General features: G+C 40.3%; 1 protein-coding gene across 4 annotated transcripts in view; it reads left to right on the plus strand.

The window, feature by feature from the left end:
* Window positions 1-22457, plus strand: part of ANO4 (anoctamin 4) — a 678878-nt gene extending 656421 nt beyond the window's left edge. For 2 of the 4 annotated variants that reach the window (XM_006888523.1, XM_006888525.1), the window contains 4 exons: window positions 6143-6262; window positions 12901-13006; window positions 15745-15940; window positions 21672-22457. In XM_006888523.1, the coding sequence (XP_006888585.1) occupies window positions 6143-6262; window positions 12901-13006; window positions 15745-15936 (418 nt within the window). In that variant the 3' untranslated portion in view covers window positions 15937-15940; window positions 21672-22457. Of the gene's footprint in view, window positions 1-6142; window positions 6263-12900; window positions 13007-15744; window positions 15945-21671 lie in introns of all 4 variants that reach the window. The other 2 variants (XM_006888526.1, XM_006888524.1) reach the window with 2 other exon arrangements.
* The last annotated feature ends 3281 nt before the right edge of the window (window positions 22458-25738 follow it).

Consider the following 25738-nt stretch of genomic DNA (forward strand, 5'->3'; position numbering starts at 1 on the left):
ACTACCCACTAGGCTACCAGAGCATACGGCGTAAATACCTATTAAAGACACATTTGCAGCTTTATATTGACATCACATAATGATGTTTAATAAGTAGGTCAAAGGTATACATTCTCTTTAAAGAGAGAATTGTGCATTTGAATGCTATCATTCAAATTTCTATTTTCTCAGTGGAGTTTCTCAAATAGTCAAGTAGATGGTGGTGTTAATCAAATAAAGCTTCAAGGATATTTTGTAAACTTAAAGTCCAGAAGGGGTGCTGAGTATTCCATCTCTGTGCTGGACCAGTTTTCTGCCAATTCTCAGAGCATTTTTACCTCCTGCTTCTCTGCCCCTGAGTAGGCTCTGCTGTAGTTGGCATATCACAAAAATGACTCCTTCTTCATGACAGCTAATAATCATCAAGGCATTGTCTGCTTTTCATGTCCAGCCCTGGATAGTTTATAGAAGAGGGAGAACTCATTGCACATGACTCTTTCAAAGAGTCAATGCAAGTCCTGCTACCAAGTGGATGAAGGGGTGTTACACATTATCGGGGTTTCGTTCTCAAGTAACTTGACAAATGGTGCTTGTAGGGGTCATTTTTTCTCAGGGTCATGCTCTGTAGAGGCAAGGATGGTGAGACTTTGTTTCATATACTTTGAGCACATGATCACGGAGGGCCATGATAGTCCTTGGAAAAAAGACATCATGCCTGGGAAAGCAGAGGGTTAGCGAAGGAGAGGAAGACCTTCGGGAGATGGATTGACAGAGACTGCAGCCGTGGACGTCAACACAGGGGGACAGTGAGGATGGCGCGAGGGAACTATGCATAGAATCGCTGTGAGTTGGAGCCAACTCAATGGCACTGACCAGTATAATAAAGCCTGTAATCTGCCTTTTTTGAAATTTTATAGATACAGTTGTTTGCTTGAACACTATGGAGCAATGTTGTTGTTGTTATTGTGTACCGTTGAGTCAGAGAACCGACCCATAGCTGACTCTTCAGTGAGTTTTCAGAAGCGGTTAATCTCATGAGAGGAGATTTCCCATCCATGACTAGGGATGATAGAAGGAGAATTGATGCCTTTGAGATGTGGTGTTGGGGACGAGCATTGAATAAACCGTAGGCTGCTAAGAGAATGAATAGGTTGGTCCTGGAGAGAGTTAATCCAGGCTGCTCCTTGGAGGCAAGGATTCTGAAGCTTCATCTGACATACTCTGGGCATGTTGCAAGACAGGACCAGTTCTTGGAGAAGGGATATCATGCTTGGGAGGATGGAGAGACAGCGCAGGAGCGGAAGACCCTCAATGAGGTGGATTGGTTCAGTGGCTGGGGTAATGGGGATAGGTGTGTCAGAGACAGTAAGGTTGGCACAGGACAGAGCAGGATTTAGGGCTGTTGTACACAGGGTCACTATGAGTCACAGGCAACTCGACAGCACATAACAACAACAACAACATTAATACAGTATTTATTTCTCTTCCCTCAGTCAAACTCTGAGCCCATCATTTCCTGAATCTACCTTGGAGACACAGGGAAAGGAATACATAGAGTAGATGAGACACAGTGGAGGGAACCAACAGACTATGGGAGGTGGAGATGGCTCCTTCACATGGTGAAGAGGATCAGAAAGGCCAGCATCAGGCAAAAGAGCCCCATGGCCTCTGAGAGGGCAAAGCCCAGAATGGCAGATTAGAAGAGCTGCCACTTCAGAGAAGAAGTCCTGGATAACCAAGGATGAGGCTCCCACACAGTCCCAGTCCCAGCTCCAGATCCAGACACTGAAGGCCTCAAGCAGCAGAAGCTCTTATCTGTCAGTGTCTCTTATCCACCACTGCCGACAAGGAGAGCTCAGTGGCTGACCAGCGAAGGGGTGGAGACAAAACTGATGTAGGCATAAATTTCTGAGGGGTTGAGGGGCTGTGGCAGGAAAGATGCTCCTGGTGCAGGGAAGACAGAGAGAAGAGGGGAGCGGGGAGAGCAGGAGGGAAGGCTCCGTGATCTGTCTGGTGTGAGATAATGCACAGAACCTGTGCGCGCTCAGAACTGTTTTCATTGGCATTCAGCAGCTTGAGATAATCACATTTCATTTCATAAAGCCAGACATAATAATGAAGAAAATCTAAAACCCAGTATTTAGTCATTTAATCAATAACTAATTACTGACCTTCTACTCAGTGTACAAAAATGGACATAATGAAGAATAATAGCACTAACGTCCAGTGAGATTTTGCTCTAAGCTAAGCAGTGTCTCATACATTTTGTATGTTTCATTTAATCTCCACATAAAACTAGAAAGTGAACAAGCTTATCATTTAGAGGAGTTATTTATTTTTCGGTTCTTTCAACTTTAGAAATGCTGAGTGAGTTCTTCCCTTTTTATTCTCCAACTCTAGTCCTTTGCACATTCCTTTAAAATACTTTGTCTTTTTGACCTGCCCTTTGAAGTCATATTAATCTCTTTCAGTGAAGTCTTTGAAGTCATATGTTAATCTCTTTTGCTTCACATTTTCGTCACTTTGTTTTGACTTCTCAATGTTCTAGTGCAGTTTTCAGGGTCTCTTGAGACATCCATTTTCATCTTTTCTTTGTCTTGTGTCTTTGTGGTGTTATTTTGCTCTCTTTGGGGATGATATCTTCAATTTCATCCAGTAACTCATCTGGTTCTCAATCATTAGTGTTCAGTGCCTCAAACCTGTTCTGGAGATGATTTTTAAATTCAAATGGTATAGACTTAAGGCTGTATTTTTGTTCTTGTGGACTTGTTTTCATTTTTTTTCCACTTCAATTTTAACTTGCACATGAGTAATTGCTAGTCTGTTCTACAGTCAGCACCTGGCCTGGTTTTGACTGCTCCAGTGGGAAAAATTCTGAATTATCTAGGAAGCATCAGAAGAAAATAGAAGAAATACAGAAAATCACTGTACCAAAAAGAATTGATAGACGTTAAACATTTCAGAAGGTACTGTATGTACAAGAGCCAATGAAGGAAGAAGTTTGAGCTACACTGAAGGCACTGGCAAAAATAAAGCCCCAGGAATCAAAGTGATACTAATATTTCAACTAACAGTTGTGTCACTGGACATGCTCACTAATCTACACCAAGAAATTTGGAGGACAACTGCTTGGCCAACTGACTGGAAGAGATCTGTTTGTTCCTATTCCTCAGAAGAGTGATCTAACAGAATGTGGAAATTGTCAAAAAATATCCTTAATATTACATGCAAGCAAAATGTTGCAGAAGATCAGCCATAACCAGCTAGAACAGGCCATTGATAGGTAATTACCAGAAGTTCAAGGGTTTAGAAGAGGGTGTGGCATGAGGGATATCACGGCTGAGCTCAGTTAGATCCTGGCTGAAAATAGAGTATCTGCTTGGGTTTTATTGACTCTGCAAAGGCATTTGACTATATGGATCCTAACAAATTTTGGCCAACATTGGGAAGAATTTGAATCCCAGAACAGTTACTTGTGCTCATGCAAAACCTATACATAGATGACAAAAGAGATATTGTCCAAACAGAGCAAAGGAACACTGCATGATTTAAAATCAGGAAAGGTGTGCATCAGGGTTGTATTCTGTCTCCGTACCTATTCAGTCTGTATGCTGAGCAAATTATTCAAAAAGCTGGACTGTATGCAGAGGAATATGGCATCAAGATCAGAGAGAGACTCATCAATAACCTGCATTATGCAGATGACACAACCTTGCTTGCTGAAAGTGAATAGGATTTGAAGCACTTGTTGCAGAAGATCAAAGAATATAGCCTTTGATATGGATTGAAGCTCAATATCAAGAAAACAAAAATTCTAACCACTGGACCAATAGACAACATCCTGATAAATGGGGAAAAGATTGAAATTATCAACAACTTCATTTTACTTGGATCCACAGTCACTTGGTACCAGAAGTCAGGAAATCGGAAGACATAGTGCACTGGGAAAGTCTGCAATCTGGGACCTCTCCAAATTATTGAGGAGTAATGATGTCAGTTTGAGGACTAAGGTGCATCTGATTCAGGCCATGGTCTTTCTGATCACTTGTTATGCCTCTAACAGCTAAATAGTGAATAAAGATGACAGAAGAGTTGATGCCTTTCAGTTGTGGTGTTGGAGAAGAGTACTGAGCATCCCATAGACTACCAAAAGAACAAACAAATGTCTTAAAGAAAGTGCAGCCAGACTGTCCGTTGGAGGTAAAGATGATAAAGCTTCACCTCACAAACTTCGGATGTTACTATGAGGGGTTATGCCTTGGAAAAAGACACCGTGTTTGGAAAAGCAGTGGTTTGGAGAAGGAGAAGAAGACCCTCGACCAAGTGAATTGACCTTATGACTGTCACAGTAGATTCTAGGGTATCAAGAATTATGAGGATGGCAGAGGCTAGGACAGGGTTCAGTTCTGTTGTTCATAGGGTTGCTATGGATAATACTCAACTTGACAGCACATAACAACAACAATACCATCAATGTCTTGTGAAAGGATCAGGAATAAAATGTTTGCCCATAGATTCGAAGTCATAAATACATGGTTTTCAATCTGTAATAGTGAGAAGTTGTTGTGTCAGTTGTGGAAGTTGTTATTATTGCCACAGAGTACCATCAAGTTGGAACCAATCTATAGCTGACCCTCCTCCAGTGGGTTTCAGAGACAGTAACTCCCACAGGAGGAGATTGCCTGTCCTTCTCCTGTGAAGAAGCTGGTGGATTTGAACTATGTGCCTTTGGAATTATAGGTCAGCTTCTTACCATTAGGCCACCAAAGCTTCCTGTAATAGGAGGTAGTATAATATTGAAAGCTTGGGCCCTGGGGTCAAGGCCTTTGCTGTTTTCTAAGTCACATAATCTTGTACATTCCATCACTGTGGTATCAGGAGCTTCCCTTTCAAAATGCTCGTCTGCCTCTTGATATCACAAGACTAGACCCTATTAAAAGCCATGGCCCAGATCACCACCCTGAGATCCCTTGCTCTGTTCTCACAACAGCTTCTTGGTCTAGGTATAGGTTTCACACAATTAAGTGCTCTGGGATTCCCATTCTCCTCGATGTTAGTCATCGCTTATTATGATCCATACAATCAAATGCCTTTGCATAGTCAACAAAATATAAATAGACTTTCTTTTGATATTCCTAACTTTGAGCCAGGATACATCTGGCATCTGCAGTGATAGTCCTTGTGCCACAGCCTCTTCTAAATCCTGCTTGCACTTCTGACAACTCCATGTCTATGTACTGTTCTAGCCATTTTTGAATGATCTTCCAGCAGTATTTTGCTTGCATGTGATAATAATGGTATTGTTCAGTAGTTTCTAGACTCTGTTGGATCACTTTTTGTGGGAACAGGAACAAATATGGACCTCTTCCAATCCGTTGGCTAGACAGTTGTTCTCCAAGTTTCCTAGCATAGACTGGTGAGTACATCCAGGGCTGCATCTATGAATTGAAAACAAGTCCATTGGTATCCCATTGATTTCAGGGGCCTTATTTTTTTGCAATACCTTAAGTGTAGCTTCCACTTTAATGCCTGTGGAAGCAGCAATTAAGAAATCAAACGGTAAATTGCACTGGGAAAATGTACTGCCAAAGGTCTCCATGAAATGTTAGAAACAAAGATGCCACGGTAAGGACTAAAAGCCATGGTCTTTTCCGTCACCTAGTCTACATGCAAAGGCTGCATAAGGAGACTGAAGAAGAACTGATGTATTAAAATTATGGTGTTGGTGAAGAATACTGAACTTCCAGAAGAATTACCAAGTATGTCTTGAAAGAAATACAATCAGAATGCTCCTGAGAGCAGAGGTGGCAGGACTTTGTCTCACATGCTTTGGAGATCTTGTTAGGAGGGATCAGTCCCTGGATAAGGACATCAGGCTTAGTAAAGTAGAAGGTCGGTGAAAAAGAGGAAGTCTCTGAGGGAGATGGGTTTACAAATGCCTCTAACATAGCAGTGATTGTCAGAATGTGCAGATCCAAGCAGTGTTTCATTCTCTTGAACTGGGGGTAGCATAAGTGGGAATAAACTTGAGTGTCTTTGATGAGCCAGGGCCAGCTGGCAAGCTAAAGGCACAATGAGAGGATTTCTAGGAAACAAGGATTTCTTGGATTGGCCGCAGAGAGGGTGATGGGTGTGTTCTAATTCTAGACTTCTTCTCTTTTAGGTGCATGGTTGGCTACGTGAATGCCAGCCTGTCTGTGTTTCGAATCTCTGACTTTGAAAACCGGTCTGAGCCGGAGTCTGACGGCAGCGAGTTCTCGGGGACCCCTCTCAAGTACTGCAGGTGAAGGCGGCCTTCACGGAGCTGGTCACTGAGCCTGAGCTGATTGGGCTCTGCCAGGGGGTGGCCTTGTTCGGGCGGGTGGCTGCTGCCGCTTGCTAATTGGATTTTAAGCATCAGATGGCTCCAAATGATTAAATTCAAATCATCCAGGAAATTTTTAGATCTCCCTTGCCTATGCTGAAAGTCAGACCAGTTAAAACAGAATCTCTCAGGTTGTGACCCAGACATCAGTATACTGCTGAAAGTCTCCCATGTGGAGTCAAAGCTGGAACTTACTGGTTTAAAGAGGAAACTAAAGATAGATGTGGTCAAGGACCACATGCCCCCTCCAAGGGGCTGAGTGACAGAGCCCAGTGGGTTTGAGTGACAGCTGAAACCAGATTCTTCTCTATTCTGTTTCTCTCTCGTCCATGCTCTATGGCATCATGATTCCAAATGTTGAACAAATTCAGATATAAAAAGCACATGGTCCCCCCTCAGGGGCCTCTGCATAGCACATACATGCATGTTCTCTCTCTCTCTCTCTCTCTCTCTCGCTCTCTCTCTCTCTCTCTCTCGCTCTCTCATTTTTTTCTGCAAGGATTGACCTCCGCAACCTCTGTCTATATAGCACACACATTCATGCCCTCCTCTTACCTTTTGCCTTTCCCTCCCTCTCTCCATCCCTTCCTCCCACCCCTTTCCTCCTCTCACCTCCTTATCTCCTTCTCTTTCTCCACCCTTCTCCCCTCTTCCTCCTTCTCCCTCCTCTCTAACTCTCCTCCCAACTCCCACCCCTGCTCTTCCTTTTCTCCACTTCCCCTTCTCATCATTCTCTTCTTTTTTTCTCTCGCTTTCCTCCCTACAACGCTCTCATCTTTGTCTCTAAGAGAAATTAATCAAACCATGCCTCTTCACGGGAAGGAGAATTTATTAAGTACCAAGTATGTGCCAGTCACTATACCTGCATTTAATAATCTTGCCAACCATCAACCATTATACCATCGGACTTTAAACAATAAACTCGTTTCATTTTAAGCTTACTGAGATCACTTGTGTACATTGTCAAAACCAAATTCAATTGACATCTACATCTTTCTCTTAATCCTTTGTGTGTCATTACTGGTATTTTGCAGATCTCACATCCTAACATTCTATAAACTCCCTGTAATTAAGCAGGGGAAGGGCTGGCCATACAGCCCTAGACCTATGGTTCCTGAGATCTTAGTAATGATTGAGTTGAATCCTTCATTTTAAAAAAAAAAAAAAAGATCCGTGAGCCAAAGGGTCGAATAATGAGACACAGCAAAACTAGAGGTGCAGGGAAGGTTCCCAGCTTTCAACACTGAGTCCTTTCAGGTGGCTCTGTTCTCGAAGTAGCTCTGGTGCTGTAGTTCACAGAGAATTGTGCTGCTAACCTGAAAACCACATCTCTCTGACAGTCCTAGTCTATCAAAGGCTCCATGGGAAAGACGTGGGCAGTTTCCTCTCCTATGATGTACAACTTCAGAAATGGGATGAGTCCTCTCTGGCTCCATGGCGAGGAGTTTGGTGTTCTCGTTGTTACAGTGCTGCAGGGATGGGTCAGAGCACTCCCCCGCAAGCCTCACCAGCCTAGAAAGAACATTTCCTGGCAATAATGCATAATGCCTTTGAATAGTCGTTTGGGGCTTTCTATGAACCAAAAGCAGAGATCTTTCTCTCCTAAATTAACTTCTCAGTTAGTCATTGTAAAATAATTTACTTTCTTTGCCAATTCCTGTGCCTCTAATTTTTTTTTCAGAGACATATATATAGACACAGATCCTAGATGTTCACAGGAGTTCAGAACTTACCTTAAAAAGCCCCAGTCTAAGAAGCTAGAAGGCAAAAATGGAGACTGGGAAATAGAGACATGAATGCTCACATGGAGAGCACATGATAAACCAGGTGGCTTCTGGGAAGTAATAGCATAGAAAAAAGTTAACCAGGAAAAGTTAACAGAAAGTTAAAATAAAAAGGTAAAATAAGACACATATAATATGGAAGACTAAAATTATATTCTTTCTAAATATGAGCCTATGGAAAGAGAGAAGGAGGACACAAGGAAGCAACATGTACCATCTACTACCAAGTATGCCTTTATTCAAAGGACACATAGAACATTGATTAAAATTCAACTCTATAGTGGATCATAAAAAAACCTCTCAATGATTTTTTTACTTTTGTTTTATTTGAGTTTCCCCCTAACTTTCTTTCATTGGCATTATGTTTCAAACAATAGTTCCCATAAATTGTGTTTTATAAAATTAATCACCGTTGGACATCCGTCTATAATTTCAAAGAATTTACTTACATAAATCGTGTTCTGTGACAGTAGTTCAGTTATACTGCATTTCTATAGCCAAAGAGATGTATTAAAACATCTATGTTTGGGAGTTTAAAAATGCACTCCTAAACCAGTAAGTCAAAAAAGTAAAACACTCCCTCACTGCTGGGGAGTCGGAACGAGTAAAGCTGACCTTCCAGTGGGAGAAGATTGCCCATCTTTCTCCCTCAGAGCCACTGGTGGATTCAGACTGCGAGAGATGAGTGACCTGTGGATGCCTCCCGATGGCCTGTGCCACCAGAGCTCAGGAAATAATAATTACAAATGGACATTTTCAAATGTTCAGAACTAACTGATAAATTGGGAAAACAGCTTTATATCACATCTTCTGAGAGGGAGTTACTGCAATCCTTAGAAGAAAATAATACAGCACAAAATATTTTTATTAGAAAAGCATTAAATGGGGGGGAGGTTGAGAGGAAAATGTGCAACAATGAATGAAGATCCAAGTTTTCTGTAAACTTCCATTAATATCACAATTTAAAAAAGAAAAGCATTAAACATCCAGCTATAAAGTAATATGAAGCCAGATAAATTCAGGGTTGTTGTTATGTGCTGTCGAGTCGCTTGAGACTCATAATGACCCTATGTACAGCAGCGCTAAACTCTGCTCTGCCCTGTGCCAATTTCATTGTCTCCAACACACTCATCCCGATTGCTCCAGTCACTGAATCAGTCCACCTCCCAGAGGGTCTTCCCTTCCTGTGCCTGCCCTCCACCCTCCTAAGCATGATGTCCTTCTCCAAGGACTGGTCCCTCATTACAACATGACCAAAGTATGTCAGATGAAGCCCCAGAATCCTTGCCTCCAAGGAGCAGCCCGGTTTAACCCTCTCCGGGATGAATCTGTTTGTTTTCTTAGCAGTACATGGTACCCTCACCACTCTTCTCCAACACCAAAGCTCAAAAGCATCAATTCTCCTTCTATCCTCCCTGGCCATTGTCCAGCTCTCTGACGCATAACAAGTGATTGCAAAGACCATGGCCTGTACACCGTTGCTCTTCAGTACTTTAGAGAGGTCCCTAATAGCAGACTTTCCCATCGCAATACATCTTTTCATTTCCTTGCTGCTGGTGCCAAGAGTGGGTAGTAGTACAAATCTCAGAGGTTTTTCTCTGCATTTGAAGCAAAATTATCCCCACTTCAGAAAACTCCACTTTCTCCATCTGACAGGTATCAAAGGATTTCTACAATCTTCTAAATAAAATAAGCATCTCCCTGTTTAAGAAACAAGCAGATAAGGAAACGCATTCTGCTTCAGAACCAGAGGAAAAGCAAACAGAAACTAGCCAACTAATATTAAGCATTAAAAAAAGGTATACATATTTAAACAACCATACTTGCTAAAGTTTTAGAACTAAACCTAAAGGCTTAAAAACGGTGCTAAAAAGCAGGGTATTTTTTTTAGAATTGTGAAAGCAATGAACAGACTTCTAAAAATAAAATAGAGAATAACTGAATTTTAAAAACCCAATAAATGTACTTAACAGCAGATGAGACATAGCAGAATAGAGAAATAAAGAGTGTTACTTCCAAATATCAGGTGTTGCTGGAAAGAAATAATACGAATTATTAAGATGTAAATGATAAGGAAAAACATTAAATAGTAAGGTGATTTAAAAACCTAATATATTCATTGTTGTTGTTGTTGTTTAATGTCGTCGAGTCGTAGATGACTCATAGCGACCCTATGAACGAACAGCCTGAGCACTGTTCGTACATAGAGTAATATATTCATTAGCTAAAAAAAAATTGATCAGTTAAATTTTTAAGTTAAAAAAATACCAAATCATAAATACTACTTGTAAAAGACACACCTCAAACATAAGGACATGGAAAATTTGACAATAAACTATAGATAATATATGCCATCTTTTAGCCTAGAATAATGATGAAGTTCTGTTGATTACATTCAAATTAAGAACTTCTGTACTTCAAACAATATCTACAATAATGAATGCCTTAAAAAATATAGTATGTGCAAACAATAGAATACTGGTCAGGTATAATAGGAAGTGGGAGCTATAGTGGGGTGGTGCTTTACATGTTCCCCAGCTAATAAAAAGGTCAGTGGTTCAAATCCACTAGCTACTCTATGTGTGAAAGATGGGCAGTCTCCTCTTGTAAAAACTTAAGCCTTGGAAACTCAATGGAGGGTCACTACATGATAGAATCCACTCTACAGCTAAGTAAAAATAAAGAAAAATGAAGTGTCAATATACGTTACAACATGCATGGAACTTGAAAATATTATGCTGAGTAAAGAAGGGTAAATATTGCATAATCTCACTTACATAAAATCTGAAAATGTTTGGAGGCCAGTGTTTATTGGTAGTTTTACTAAGATGAGGAGGAAAGATGGGGAAAGAAGAGTCTTCAGAGTAGACACTGAGTTTCTGTTAATGGTAGTAGAATAATTTGAAAATGGATAGTGGTGATGGCTGTACAATCTGATTAATTAAATTGCAGATGTAAAACATATCAGATAGGTAAATAATTGTTTTGTACACACACACACACATCACATTGTTGTTGTTGTTGTTATGTGCCGTCAAGTCGTTTGCAACTCATAGCAACCACACATCACATAGGTCACAATAAAATCATTCTTAAAAATATCTTGAAATGCAAAACTTCCCCTGTGAGAAAATATTACATGTCTAGGGAGCTTTGGTGGCCTAGTGGTAAGAAGGTGTGCTGCAATTCCAAAGGCATGCAGTTCAAATCCACCATCCACTCCACAGGAGAAAGATGGACAATCTTCTCCCATGAGATTAATTGCCTCTGCAAACACAAAACAAGACAGCAAAGACCTACTATCAATCTGTAAAGATCTCCTACTAATCAAGACGAAAAGTGTGAATAAGCGTTTCACAAAGAACATATCTGTGACTAATAAATGTAAAGCATAATGCTCAGCTCCGTTTATTATCAAAGGCTGAAAGATCATGATAAGATGGTTTTTAGATTGCATTTGATCTACAGAAATTAAAGAGGATGAACAGATTAAGTATTGAAAAGAACATGCATCAACAGAATGTTTTACGTTGCTGGTTAGAATAAATTTGTGTAGTTCCTTAAGAGAAAGTCTGACATTTTCTTAGAAAGGTGGTTTGTGTGTTGTGTGTCTGCCCTGTGGTCCAGCAGCGACTCTTAGATTTGTATCCTAGAGAAACACAATCATTTGTACAGGAAGAAACAAATACACCCCAAAGAGACCATAACTGACATCCAAGCAGATATATGCACACCCATGTTTATCGTAGCTTTGTTCACAATATCAAGGAGTTGGAAACAACCTAAGTGCCCATCAACAAACAAATGGATAGAGAAGCTGTGGTATATTCATACAATGCAATACTATGCTGTATTGAAAAACAAGCAACTCATGCAATATTATTCAAAATGGATGACCCTGGAGGACATTATGCTGAGTGAAGTATCTCAGTCACAAAAGGGCAAATACTGCACGTGCCACTGTTGTAAAGCAGGACTGACCTTGGGATTGGGAGGAGACTGAGAATGATGGGTTTAATAACGTGTACTGCATTGAAACAGATGAGGGAGAAAACTGTTTAAGAGGGGAAATTATTAGGGATTTTTGTCGTGACAGGAGTCCAGAGCGAAGGCTGTATAGTGGAGTGGACCTGGGCAGGGAGGGATTATAAAACAATGAAACAATTTTTCTTTTACTTTTCCAAGAGCACAGTGTACTGGAGGGGAAAGGTTGGGAGGGGAGAAAAGTGCAACAATGAATGAATGGAAATCCAAAAAGAAAAGAGAAACAAATACAATATTTACACACATACACAGTTCATAATAACAAAGTAAACTAGGTGGGATAACCTAAACAGCCATTATTAAAACAATGGTTGAATAGATAGAAATGTATTGACACCAAAGTCTGCTTTTTTAAAAAGTCATTATCATCAAATCTATTCCAACTCAGAGTGACCCTATCAAACAGAGTTTAACTGTCCCAGAGGGTCTTCAGGGCTTCAGAACTTTAGGAAAATAGACCATCCTCTCATCTCACCTGTGAAGCTGCTGGTGAGTTCAAACCACTGACCTTTCAAACAGCACCTGAATACTTAAACTACTGCTCCATCAAAGTTCCTTCTGTCTGTTGAAACCAGTGAAGATACATGAGGTGCATGTAAGAACATGGATGAATCTTTGTAAGAACCTAGTTATTCCTAAAGAATTAAACCCCCTACAAACTATGTAATGGAAATGAAAATGATTTGAGAATCAGAGTTTGGAATGTTCTTTTCTCTTCTTTATTTCTAGATACCGGGACTACAGGGACCCTCCACACTCGCTGGTGCCCTATGGCTACACACTGCAGTTCTGGCACGTTCTAGCAGCTCGACTGGCCTTTATCATTGTGTTTGAGGTCAGTTTTCCCAACCAGTTCTTTGATTTTTTTTTCTTCTTAATCAAGTAACTAAGAGAGATGAAAAAATATAAGTGATGGCAACTTTCATGTGATGACCTGCTTCCAGAAGTAATATAATAATACTATGTAACTAGTTTTGCTTTAAGGTTTTTATTGTGATTTGTGTACCCATTTTGCTTGCAGTAAGCATTTCAATCCCCACAATGTCACACCACTTTTTCCCACTCCCTCCCTGTTTTGTTTTGGTTTTGGGGTTTTTTGGTTTGTTTTTTTTGTTTCTATTTCTCCTTTTCCGTCCCTTCTTGCTCTCTGAGCTTTGTACCTGGGAAATTGTCACCCTTTTGATGTCATATGGTCGATTGTTTGAGGTCATTTTATTCTTTTGTGTGGCTGAAAGCTGATCCACAGGGATCAGTTCTGTTCATGTCTAAGGATGTGGGTTCCATCAATATTTATAAGACAATGAACCTGGTCTCCTTTTTAACAAAGTTTTGCAATTTCTTCCACATATTTCTCCTGTTCTGTCTAAACTCTTCTATTGTGATACCTGTCAAAGGGTCCTAGTGGCACTGTCTAGTTCTTCTAGTCTCAGAGTAGTAGATGCTGAAGTGGACATAGTTGGTCAGACCCTTGACTAAATTTTTCCATGTTTATTTGATTTCCCTCATTCTTCTTTACAACAGATGGGGAGGGAACAATAGTTGCATCTTAGTCACTTTTTAAATATTTTTCCTCCCCTAATGTAAGTTGCTATCCCTGACAGCAGACTTTCCCAATACAATCTGTTGTGTTTTGATGTTTGTTTGTTTTTTTTAATTTCCTGGCTGCTGGTTCCAAGGGTGTTGATTGTAGATCCAAGCAAGATGAAATTGTTAACAACTTCAATCTTTTCTCCATCTATTATTATGATACTGCCTATTGGCTCCATGGTGAAGATTTTTATTTTCTTGATGTTGAGATTAATCCATACTGAAGGCTGCAGTCTTTGATCCTCTATAGCGAATGCTTCAAGTCCTCCTGAGTTTTGATGAGCAAGGTTGTGTCACTTGTGTAACATAGATTGTTGATTAATCTCCAGTCCTGATCGCGCATTCTTCTTTATAAAGTTGAGCCTTCAAATTATCTGCTCAAAACATACATTGAAAAGAGATGGAGAAAGAATACAATCCTGATGCACTCCTTTCTTAGTTTTTAACCATACAGTGTTCCCTTGTTCTGTTTGTACAACAGCTTCTTGGTCCAGATATAGATTTCACAATGGGCACAATCAGGTGTTCTGGGTTGCCCATTCTTCTCAATGTTAGCTACAGTTTGTTGCGATCCACACAATCAGCTGTCTTTGCATAGTCAATAAAACACAAATAGATAACCTTTTGTGTCTGCTTTCAGCCAAGATCCATCTGACATCAGTAAGAATATCTTTTGTGCCATTGCCTCTCCTAAACCCACCTTGTATTTATGACGGTTCTGTTTATGACCATAGGTAGATGGGTTCATTTCTGGGTTCTTGATTCTAAACTCAGCCTCCCTTTAATGAGAATATTTTTAGCCTGTCATTGTCTTGAATTTTCCTAGTAAGATTAAAATGTGACCTTATTAAGTAATTACTTTTCAAATAACTTTACATTTCCTTCCAATTCATATTGGTGCTGAATAATTTTAAAATACTACAAGTACCCAGAAAAGTCTCTTGCCTGGCAATATTACAACACATATATCAAGTTTTAAATTAACAATACTCAGTGCTATAATTTGAACATTATTTAGTGATATAGGATTATAATGGCTTTAAATTATCTCTCAGTTCTTTTACCATTATATGGATGTAGGGAGTGATATCTATGGGAATGGGTAAGGAGTTTTGCTAACAACTCAAAGGTGGACGGTCCGAATCCACCAGCTGCTCTGAGGGTGATAGATGAGTAATTCTTGTGTGATTTACAGTCTCTGAAAACCCACTGGAAGTTCAGCTGTGAGTCATTTTGGGCTCACTGACAATGAGTTGGGTTCTCTTAATAGGAATAACAATGATTCTAGAGTCCCGGTAATTAGAATTTCCAATAGAGAATTTGTGGCAATTTACAAAACAAAAAAGGTTTCATAAAATTGCTACTTCCTGAGTCCCTTTGATAATTTATTTTTCAATTAAAATTTATAAAGTGCTGAACAGTTTACAAAGCCTCTTTGAACATGTTCTAACCAGAGAAAATAAGTGACATGTTCTCAGTTGAAAGCTCTTAAATAACAGAGGCTACTGAGCCTGACTAGGGAGTCAGACCTTTCTGATTTTGAAGTAGCTTCTCCTCTGAATTATCTAACCATTCCTTCTTCACCTTCTTTCTTGAATCCTCTTCTGCTCCATAACTGGGGCCATCAGCTCAAGACCACTCCTCACCTATTCTTAGGTTCATCGTGTGCACCTACCCAAGCTCCTTCCACCCTTCCAGATACCCTACTCACACAAACTCACTGCCAGTGGGTCAGTTCACACACACAGTGACTCTCCCAGGTCTCCAGAGCTATAAATCTTTATGCGAGGAGATGGCCTATCATTCTTCCTCAGAGCACTTGATGGATTCGAACCTTTATTAGCATCCCAGAACGTCACACACTACACTACCAGAATACCATCTAGACACCTCAGAGGCTCCATATCCTGAACTGACTCCCACGTCTCTGTAAGCTGGGGATGGCCTGTTGACCTGACTCTGTTGTATTCCCTTCTATATTTTTAGCACCTCGTGTTTTGTATAAAGCACCTCATTTCCTATCTGATACCAGACCTCCCAAAAGATCTAAGGGATCGAATGAGAAGAGAGAAGTACTTGATTCAGGAGATGATGTATGAAGCCGAACTGGAGCGTCTCCAGAAGGAACGAAAGGAAAGGAAAAAAAATGGAAAAGCACACCACAACGAGTGGCCGTGACCAGGTAGGTAAGAAGTGCACTCACTGTCCGAAACCATTCAAGGGTTGGGAGAGGTCCCTCAAACTCCCCGCAGCAAACTTGACATTGTAAACTTGATAAACCTCAAATTAAACCCCTTCAAAGCTTCAAAGCCCACCTGTTTCTTACTTTAATATTTGAAAATTTAACTTACTCTCCCTCTAACCACACACCTCCTGCAACTCTTCTCTGCTGCCATGATTAAGCCAGTCTCTGGTCTGGCTGCCAGAATCTTCATAGTTGGCCCAGTTATTTCCTGAAATAAACTTCTCTCACTCTCTTTTTCTTCCAGCCAAACTGTCCTCATTTTGATCTCAGAAACAGCATGTTCTTCTTCCTAGTTGAAGTCAACCTTTCTTCTCCCCTATGGCTCCCTCCTCTCAGTCGCTAATGTTTCATCCCACGCTGATCCATGTTACATACACCACACCCTAAGGCTTCCCCACACATCCCTGATGCTTTAGACTCACTCCTTCTAACCTGCTCTGACCAATAGTATATATATTGTCTGCCTTGGGCTGGGTTCTCTAAAGAAGCGAAAACAGTGGGGGTGGGGGGAGAAGAGAAGAAATGTTTCAAATGGTTGTAGAGGCCATCAAGTCTCAAGTCCATAAGAGGCTTGAACATTAGGCTGGAAGTATTACATTAAAAAAAGGCAAATGTCTATCCTGGTTAAGAACAAAACACTTCCCTTTCTCTAATACAATGTAATTGACTTGCCAATAAATTGCTAGCTAGTTTTTCCTGAGGAATGAATCTGGAATTCAGTGTTGGTCTCTGGTGCTGGCGTATGTGACATTCAGCAGTGTCTATAGCCAAGTCACATTGGTAACCAGAAGTCATATTACTGAGCCCATACCTAACTTCCATCTCTGCCATCATGGCCAATTTGTTCATGAGTCCATTGTGCAGTGATATGAATGGCTATGGAAAGAGACTGACTGATATCCAAAGAACTTGTCATCTGGTCTACTTGATGTGAAACTCCTCCTCTGCTGTGGTCACCCATTGGTGAGAATTCACATAAGAAACAAATATCATCATCCTTTGTCCTATTCAGAGCAGTCTATCCACCAGCCTATTCCCTATATCTCCTTGTCACCAATTTTCTGGTGCTGTGCCTTCTGCATTTCTCACCATTCAGCTAAAACATTGACCACAACTCATTAATCAGCGTACAAACACACATTTGACCATTTCTCTTTCCAGGCGGAGTGTACAGCTAAGTACACTGCTTAAAAGTCTACTCATTGGATTATTTCCCTCACTACTGTCCTTCAGAGAGGTCCCCAAATGGAGCTATGATGCTACTGCTATCTCCTTTCAAGCGGTACCTTGATATCAAGCAGAACCATCTGTAAATCAGGCACAGGTTTTCTCTTCTTCAGTCAACTCATCATAAGGAACTTCCCATGAGGCCATAAGGACAGACTAAAAGGAGAAGGAATGGAGAACATGAGCATTTGGGCTGGTTCTGTTCAAGTCAAATCTCACATATACCACTATATTTAATGATGGAGTGCTGCTTCACACATCCAACATTACTATTCTGTGGGTCAGACAAAACCCAGGTCAAGATATGCAGCATGGCCTGCATGGTGACTTGGTAGCCCGTGGTTAAATGTCCAGTTTTTAAGACTTAGTAGCACGCCAAAAGTTATTTCTCAAAAGGAGTGTAGTTATCAGCAAAGGGCACTAAGGCTTTACTCTAAAATTCTGAAGGTCTATTCTGTGGTTCACAGCATAAAACTGAAACACAACTTTGGGTCTTAAGTTGTAATACATAGAAATGCTATGGGCAAAATCTTGAATGATTCAGGAAACATTAAAAGAAGATGGAGAGAATACACAGAATCACTGTAACAAAAAGAACTAGCCAACACTGAAATATTTCAGTGTGTACCTACCATATGATCAAGAGCCTGTGGTAATGAAAGAAGTTCAAGCTGCACTGAAGGCACTGGCAAAATATAAAGTCCCAGGAATCAATGGGATACCAATTAACACGTTTCAACTAACAAATGCAGTCCTGGGCATACTCACCAGTCTCTGCCAGAAAATTTGGGAAACAGATCCATATTTTCTCCCATTGGCAAAAAAGGTGATCCAACAATATGGAAAGGGAAAATGGTAGGAATTATTGAACAAGATCATTAATAATACATGCAAGCAAAATACTGCTGAAGATCATCCCAAAATGGCTAGAGAAGCACATTAACAGAAAACTGCCAAAAATTCAAGCTGGGTTTAGAAGAGGCTATGACACCAGAAATATCATTGCTGGTGTCAAATGGATCCTGACTGAAAGCAGAGAATACCAGAAGAATGCCTATTTATGCTTTATTAACTATGCAAAGGCATTTGGCTGCGTGAATCATAACAAATTATGGCTAACATTGAGGAAAAAATGGGAATCCCAGAACACTTAATTGTGCTCATGAAAAACCTATACCTACAAATGATTGCTGCAGAAAACCAAAGATGATGGCCTTCAATATGGATTGCCCATCAACACCAAGAAAACAAACATTCTCACCATTGGATCAATAGACAATAAAATAATAGATAGAGAAAAGAAACTGTAAACAGCTTCACCTTACTTAGATCCACAATCAATATGCTTGGTACCAGCAGTCAAGATATTAGAAGGCATATTGCATTAGGAAGTCTGCAATGAGGGACCTCTCTGAATTACTGAGGATCAATGATGTCATTTTGAGGACAAAGGTGTGTCCGATTCAGGCCATTGTCTTTTTCAGTCACTTGCTATGCGTGTAAGAGCTGGATGATGAATAAGGATAACAGAGGAATTAATACCTTAGAATTACTCTGGTATTGGAAAAGAATGCTGACTATCCCATTACTGCCAAAAGAACAGATAGGTCTTGGAGAATGGAGAGAGTGCTCCTTGTATCAAAGATGACAAAGCTTTGGCTCATATATCTTGGGCATGTTGTTAAGAGAGACTACTCCTTAGAAAAGGACATGCTTGGAAAGGTGGTGGGTGGCAGAAAGAGAAGATCCTCAACCAGATGGATTGACACAGTGACTGCCGCAATGGTCTGAAGTATGTTAGAGATTGTGAAGACAGCACCGAATAGGTCAGAGTTCAGATCCACTATTCATAGAATCGCTGTGAGCTCCTTTAAAATAGCCAGACTTTAGATCCAAGTTAGAAAACTCACGCTTAGCATTTTTTTCTCTAAAACTGTTCTCTGTGCCACAATTCTCCTAAGAAGTAAAACCAGGGGGATGGATGATTACATAGATAGATAGATAGATAGATAGATAGATAGATAGATAGATAGATAGATAGATAGACAGACAGACAGGTAGATGTTCTTGGTCTTGTTGTGTACCATCGAGTCGGATCCAACCCCTACCTGACCCTCCAGTGGGTTTTCAGAGGTTGTTAATCCCACAGGAGGAGATTAACGATTCTCTCATAGAGCAGCTGGTGGATTCAAACTGTGTACCTTTGTGATTGCAGCATATTTTCTTGCCTCTAGGCCACCAGAGCTCAGGTAGATACATATATAAATTTATCTGAAGAAAATTACTCCTATGGTTGTAAAGGTTGAGAAAACCCAAGTCTGTGGGTCAACTATCAGACTGGAAGCTTCTCCTGACTCACAAAGCAGTAAGGGCTGATAAATTCAATATCACCAAGGCAGATGGGCAAGCTGCTGGCTCACAAATGGCTGAAGATGATAAATCCAAGAGAAGCAGGTAAGGCTACAGACTTTGGAGACTGATATATCCCAAGATCAGCAGATCACACAGTAGACTGCTGGCTCACAGGATGTAAGTCGATGAATCTCAAGAACCAGAAGTCAGATGATACCAAATGCAGGTTCCAGAGCAAGCAAGAAAGATCGGCAAGAGCATCCATATTTCTATTCAATTCATCCACAACCTCAAGGAAACTCCCCTTACGCCTGATTGACTGAGTAAATCAGATGACATCATGGAAAATGATGACATCATTGCTTTACTCCCCAACTGTATCATATCAATAAACATTTAACTGCTGAGAATCATGGCCCACCCAAGCTGATGCATCTTAACCATCACATTGACATGTATTACGTATACTGATTTGCATTATTAACTCATGACTTTAAAATAGTTGTCAGGTTTCCCCAGTATAACTGTAAGCATCTTTAGGGCAGGCTTTGTGAGTTGTAATCTGATTCTTCAAATAAGAATTGCACTAGGCACTTGGTTTCCATTGAATGCACATTCAGAGGGTAAGTGTTGGGTGGATGTTATGCTGAACATCCTTTCTGTGCCAGAAAGCTCCACATCCATTTACACCCCACCACCAGAAGGTCTCCTGAAGATTTTTCTCTAGCAACTCAGTTACTGGCTATGTGACCTTGGATCAACCACTTCACTTAAAGAACCTTGAGTTCCTCAATGATTCAGTGAACTCTCAGTTCGTATGCTCTGTGACTCTGATATTGTTTCAGCATTCCTTTTGCCTTCCAAGTCCTTCCATTGTCTCTCTGCTATTTGATCAAACCCTACCTTTGTAAACATATTCCAGACTTTGGCCTCCAAAAGAAAATTAAGATAAGCAGAAATAAAATGTACTTTTTTTTCATTAGTTGCATGGTTTAGGATATAGCAAGTACCTGCAGAAATATTTATTAAGCTAGTAAAGTTGTACCAACCAAATGTGTGTGATGAACGCAGGTTCTTAGAGTTGGTATTTGGGAGAGGGGAGGTTTATAGAGGAAATACTCTGCGTAAGAGGCTAATGGAGATAAAAGTGCTAGAACAGGTCCCTGCCCTCAATTCTAAATTACTCCATCTGAGGCAAGAACTATTTTACTATGCACTAGTTCTACCATTTCCCCAAGTTTGCCACTTGATTGGTATGTGTCTTAGTGCAATTCATTGATGTTTCTGAAGCTGCCTATGTAGCAGGGTGAATGAATGAATTGCAGCTCAAACCAGGCAGTGCATGTGAACTTTTATTAAGCACTAAAGTTCTATAGAATGCTATGACTGATGCAGATGACTCTGCTAAACATTATATTATTATCCACATATTCTCACCTCGGCCCTCCCCTCCTCTCTAGGACATTCACTTGGAGCTTCAGTTTCACCATTGCAAAACTAAGGTGATTCAACCAAATATCTTAAGAGCCCTTCTAGCTTGTACCTTCTCAGATGTTATGATTTGCTCCTAACCCCTCGCCCCCTCATCCACCCTCACCTTCTATGACTCTCCTTAGCCACAGGAGGAGAAAGGATGACTCTATACAGACAACATGGATTGGGCGGGAAGCAGATCTTAGTGAGAAGAGTTGTTTCTGAGCACTGGCTCAGCCAGAGACCCTGATCCGAGGGTGCTTCTGGGCTGCAGGGATGCTGACCAAATTGGGAGTTTCTTCTGGCCTCAACCTTTTGAGTTGCTTTCTTCCCAAAGAGGCCATCTAGATTTTTCACTTGAAAGCATAGTGTCTGTCTGTCTGTCTCTATTCCCCCAACAGTTGTCAGGATGTCACGTTGCTTCAGACTGCCTTTCTGACTCAATTTGTTCGTCTGTAAAGCAGGCATAATAATGTTTATACCGAGCCCGACTCAGTTTGGGGTCACAAATTCTTTGAATGCCTTTGATGCATGGTAAGTACCAAACATTGCACATCCTGTTCTTAAGCCGTTGTACATGCACACAATGCTCATGTCCTCCTTTTTCTTTCCCCAGGTAATAGTTCATTTCCAGGCCACGGCCCTGAGTTCTGTTTACTTCTCCTGGCTGTGCAAAAGCACATTCGAGTGAATGACTTAAAAAAAATGCAACCGCAGTGCATGTAGCAGACATCGGCAACGGCGGGCGGGCCAGCACCCCGAAGAGAGGACAGCCCGGGGAGTCGCACCGCAGACCAGCACACAATTGCTATCTATCCATAGACCATTCTTGACCAAGCGAGCATGCATCACGGGCAGGTCTATACTCACATTTTTAAAAACCAAGGGGAACTTGTATACTGGGCCTGTTTTTCAGCCTGTTTGCTACCTTTTTTGCATTCTGTCCCGTGTGAATTTTACAGACACTGGGCTAAAAAAAAGTGTATTCTGACATTGGGACATACATTTCTAGAATGTCATCCTAAAGCCCTAATTCCCTGTCACCAAATGACACAAACGAACAAGACCCTGTTTACAATGTTTTCTTTGTTTGTTTTTTTTTTATTTCAGATCTTTCTGAGGAGATAATTGTATATGACGTATCTATAGCTATGTGTATGGCCATAGAGGTATTTCTGTGTGTACATATGTATAGTCATGTATTCCTACATATGTACAGACAAATACAGAGCTATATAAAGTACATAGAGATTCCTTACTTGTAAATAGCCAAAAAGGTACTGACATGAATGATGAATTTTCATATCTAAATAGTCATCAACATGAAGCCATGTTAATGCTTGTATACTGTGATGCAATAAAATTTAAAATAAATTTATGCACATGGAATAGTTTTCAGCTGGATTTTCTAAAGTTCTATTGTATATCTTTGTGAAGAACACATGCAGCATAGCAGAAAGAGATTCACTATGAAGGTGACATTCCACACACAGCACTGCTGAGAAATCGCTTGACCTTAGATAGAGTCTACCCTTTCTAGTCCACGTTTCTTCCACGCTCCTTTCTAAAGATTTCAGTGTTTTAATTGGAAAGCACTTAAAATAACCTAAAAGAACATTGCGTTAACACAGTTTGCTGCTGTTAGTGCTGGTTTTAGGTGCCACAGTTGAGTACAACTCACAGTGATTCTATGAACAACAGACCTGAACCTTGTTCTATCCTGTGCCATCTTCATCATCTTGGACACACTTGAGCCCGTTGCTGCAGTCACCGTGTCAATCCAATTGAGGGTCTTCTCTTCCACTGACCCTCTCTACCTTTCCAAACATGATATCCCTTTCTAAGGAATAACCTCTCCTAGCAACATGACCAAAGTCTGAAAGACAAGTAGGGTAACTCAGTATTAATAACTTTTGTTTGACCTGCTGACCACCAAAAAAATTCCTTGAATCTGGCCTATCAATATCACTTTCCTGCATCTTGGGGCAGGGAGCTCTGGTGACTTATTGGTAAGGAGTTGTGCTGTCAACCCAAAGGAATGCAGTTCAAATCCACCAGCTGCTCCATGGAAGAAAGATGCGCAGTCTCCTCTGATGTGATTTACAGTCTCTTAAAATCTGCTGGAGGGTCACGTATGGGTCTATTGCTACTCAAAGGTACATAACAACAACAGCACTCCTTGAGGCAAGGAAAGTAGTGAACCTGAGAAAGGAATTCTGAGCGCCCTCTTGTGTTTGGAGCACACCCTGCACAGTCAGGATTCAAGGCAAGACATCAGTCAGGACTCGGATCAAGACATCAGTCTTGATGTTGTTGCTGTTAGGTGCCATCCTGTCAACTATGACTCTAGCGACACCACAAACAACAGCTCTGAACCTTGCTGTATTTCTAAGCTATCCTCATGATCTATATACTTGAGCCCATTGTTACAGTCACCATGGTGTCAATCCACTTTGTCAGGATACATTTATAAAGTACCACTTTCTACCTAGCCTAAGCATAAGCTGAACCAAAGAAAATTCTCCCTCATATTTTTTCTCCTTATAAAATCCCATCTTTGCTACTTTAAGTGACTTTCGTTATCACAATTCCTGGTATATTTCTAGCATATATGTTCCTTTCTTTCTTTTAACTCCTGGAATTATTTGTATTTTTGTTTTTTGCTGCCAGACTAGTTCTAGTCTACCCAAAGAACTATGACTCTTTTTTACTGCAGAGTGAATACACTAACTCAATTTTCCATTCGTTCGTTGATGGGCACTTAGGTTGTTTCCAACTCTTTGCTATTGTGAACAAAGCCGCGATAAACATGGGTGTGCATATATCTGCTTGGGTGGTGGTTATGGTTTCTTTGGAGTATATTCCCAGTAGCGGAATTGCTGGGTCAAATGGTATTTCTATTTGCAACTTCTTGAGAAAGCGCCATACAGCCTTCCATAGTGGTTGCACCATTTTACACTCCCACAAACAGTGAATAAGGGTTCCACTTTCTCCACAACCTCGCCAGCATTTGTTGCTTGCTGTTCTGTTTAATTTTGCTATTCTGACTGGGGTGAGATGATATCTCATAGTTGTTTTTATTTGCATCTCTCTTAGAGTTAGGGATTTTGAACATTTCTTCATGTGTTTGTTTGCCTTTTGAATGTCTTCTTTTGTGAAGTGTCTGTTCATATGCTGTGCCCATTTTTCTATTGGATTATTTACCTTTATCTTGTTGTGGTGCTCAAGTATTTTATAAATTCTAGATATAAGTCCCTTATATGACATGTCATTACCAAATACTTTTTTGAAGTCTGTGTCTTCTCTTTTTACCCTGTTGGAGAAGTCCTTGGATGTGCATAAGGATTTGATTCTTAGAAGGTCCCATTCATCTATTTTATCCTCTCCTGGTTGTAGATTTTTCAGGATGCTTGGAAGACTGTTTATGTTGTGGATTAAGACTTCTAGAGTTCTTCCCAGCTTTTCTTTAATGCAGTTTATAGTCCTTGGTTTTAGTCCTAGGTCCTTGATCCACTTTGAGTTGGTTTTTGTGTATGGAGTGAGGTGTGGATCTTGCTTGAGTTTTCTGCAGATAGTTTTCCAATTTTGCCAACCCATCTGTTTAAAAGGCTGTGGTTTCCCCACTTAACTAATCTCATCTCCTTGTCAAAAATAAATTGACCATAGGTAGATGGGCTGATTTCTGGATTCTCAATTCTATTCCATTGATCTCTGTCATTGTACCAGCACCATGGTGTCTTGACCACCACGACAGTGTAGTGGGATGTGAAAGCAGGGAGTGGGATGTCTCAGCTTATTTCTATTTTAAGGAGTGCTTTGCTTATTCAGAGCCTCTTTCCATTCCAAATGAAATTGGAGATTGGCTTTTCCATCTCACTAGAGAACGGAGTTGGTATTTGTATTGAAATTGCACTGAACTTGTAAATTGCTTATGGTAGTATTGTCAATTTCACAATATGGAGTCTTCCTATCTGTGGGCAAGAGATATTCTTCCACTTTTCAAGGTCTGTTTTTGTTTTTATAATAATGTTTTGTAATTTCCTTTGAAGAGATTATTTGTGCTTCTGGTTAGATGTACTCCCAAGTATTTATTCTTGTGATTAGCTCTTGTGAAAGGCATTGATTTCCTTAGCTCCAGTTCTGTATTCTTTTTGTCACTGTAGAAAAATCCAGTGGATTTTTTTATGTTGATCTTGTATACTGCCACTTTGCTGAATTGGTCAACTATGTCCAGTCATTTTCTTGCTGAGTCTTTAGGGTTTTTTAAGTATACTACCATATCATCTGCATGTAGAGTTAATTTTACCTCCTCTTTGCCAATTTAGATACCTCTTATTTCCTTCTTTTGTCTTATTGCTACGACTAAGATTTCCAATACAATATTGAATAGGAGAGGTGATAGTGGGCATCCTTCCCTAGTTCTTGTTCTCAAGGAGAATGTCTTTAATCTCTCTCCATTGAGAACAATGTTGGCACTCAGTTTTGCATATATACTTTTTACTATGTTGAAGAAGTTCCCCTCTAATCCTATTTTCTTGAGTGTTTTAGTAAGGACAGGGTGTTGGATTTTGTCAAAGGCCTTTTTTGCATCAATTGATAGGATCATGTGGTTCTTGTTCTTTGCTTTGTTAACGTAATGAATTACATGGATTGTATTTCTTTTGTTGAACCATCCTTGCATAC

The sequence above is a fragment of the Elephantulus edwardii genome, unplaced genomic scaffold (assembly GCF_000299155.1).
Source record: "Elephantulus edwardii isolate Elephantulus edwardi_28Jun2011 unplaced genomic scaffold, EleEdw1.0 scaffold00068, whole genome shotgun sequence".
In the NCBI taxonomy this organism is placed as follows: Eukaryota; Metazoa; Chordata; class Mammalia; order Macroscelidea; family Macroscelididae; genus Elephantulus; species Elephantulus edwardii.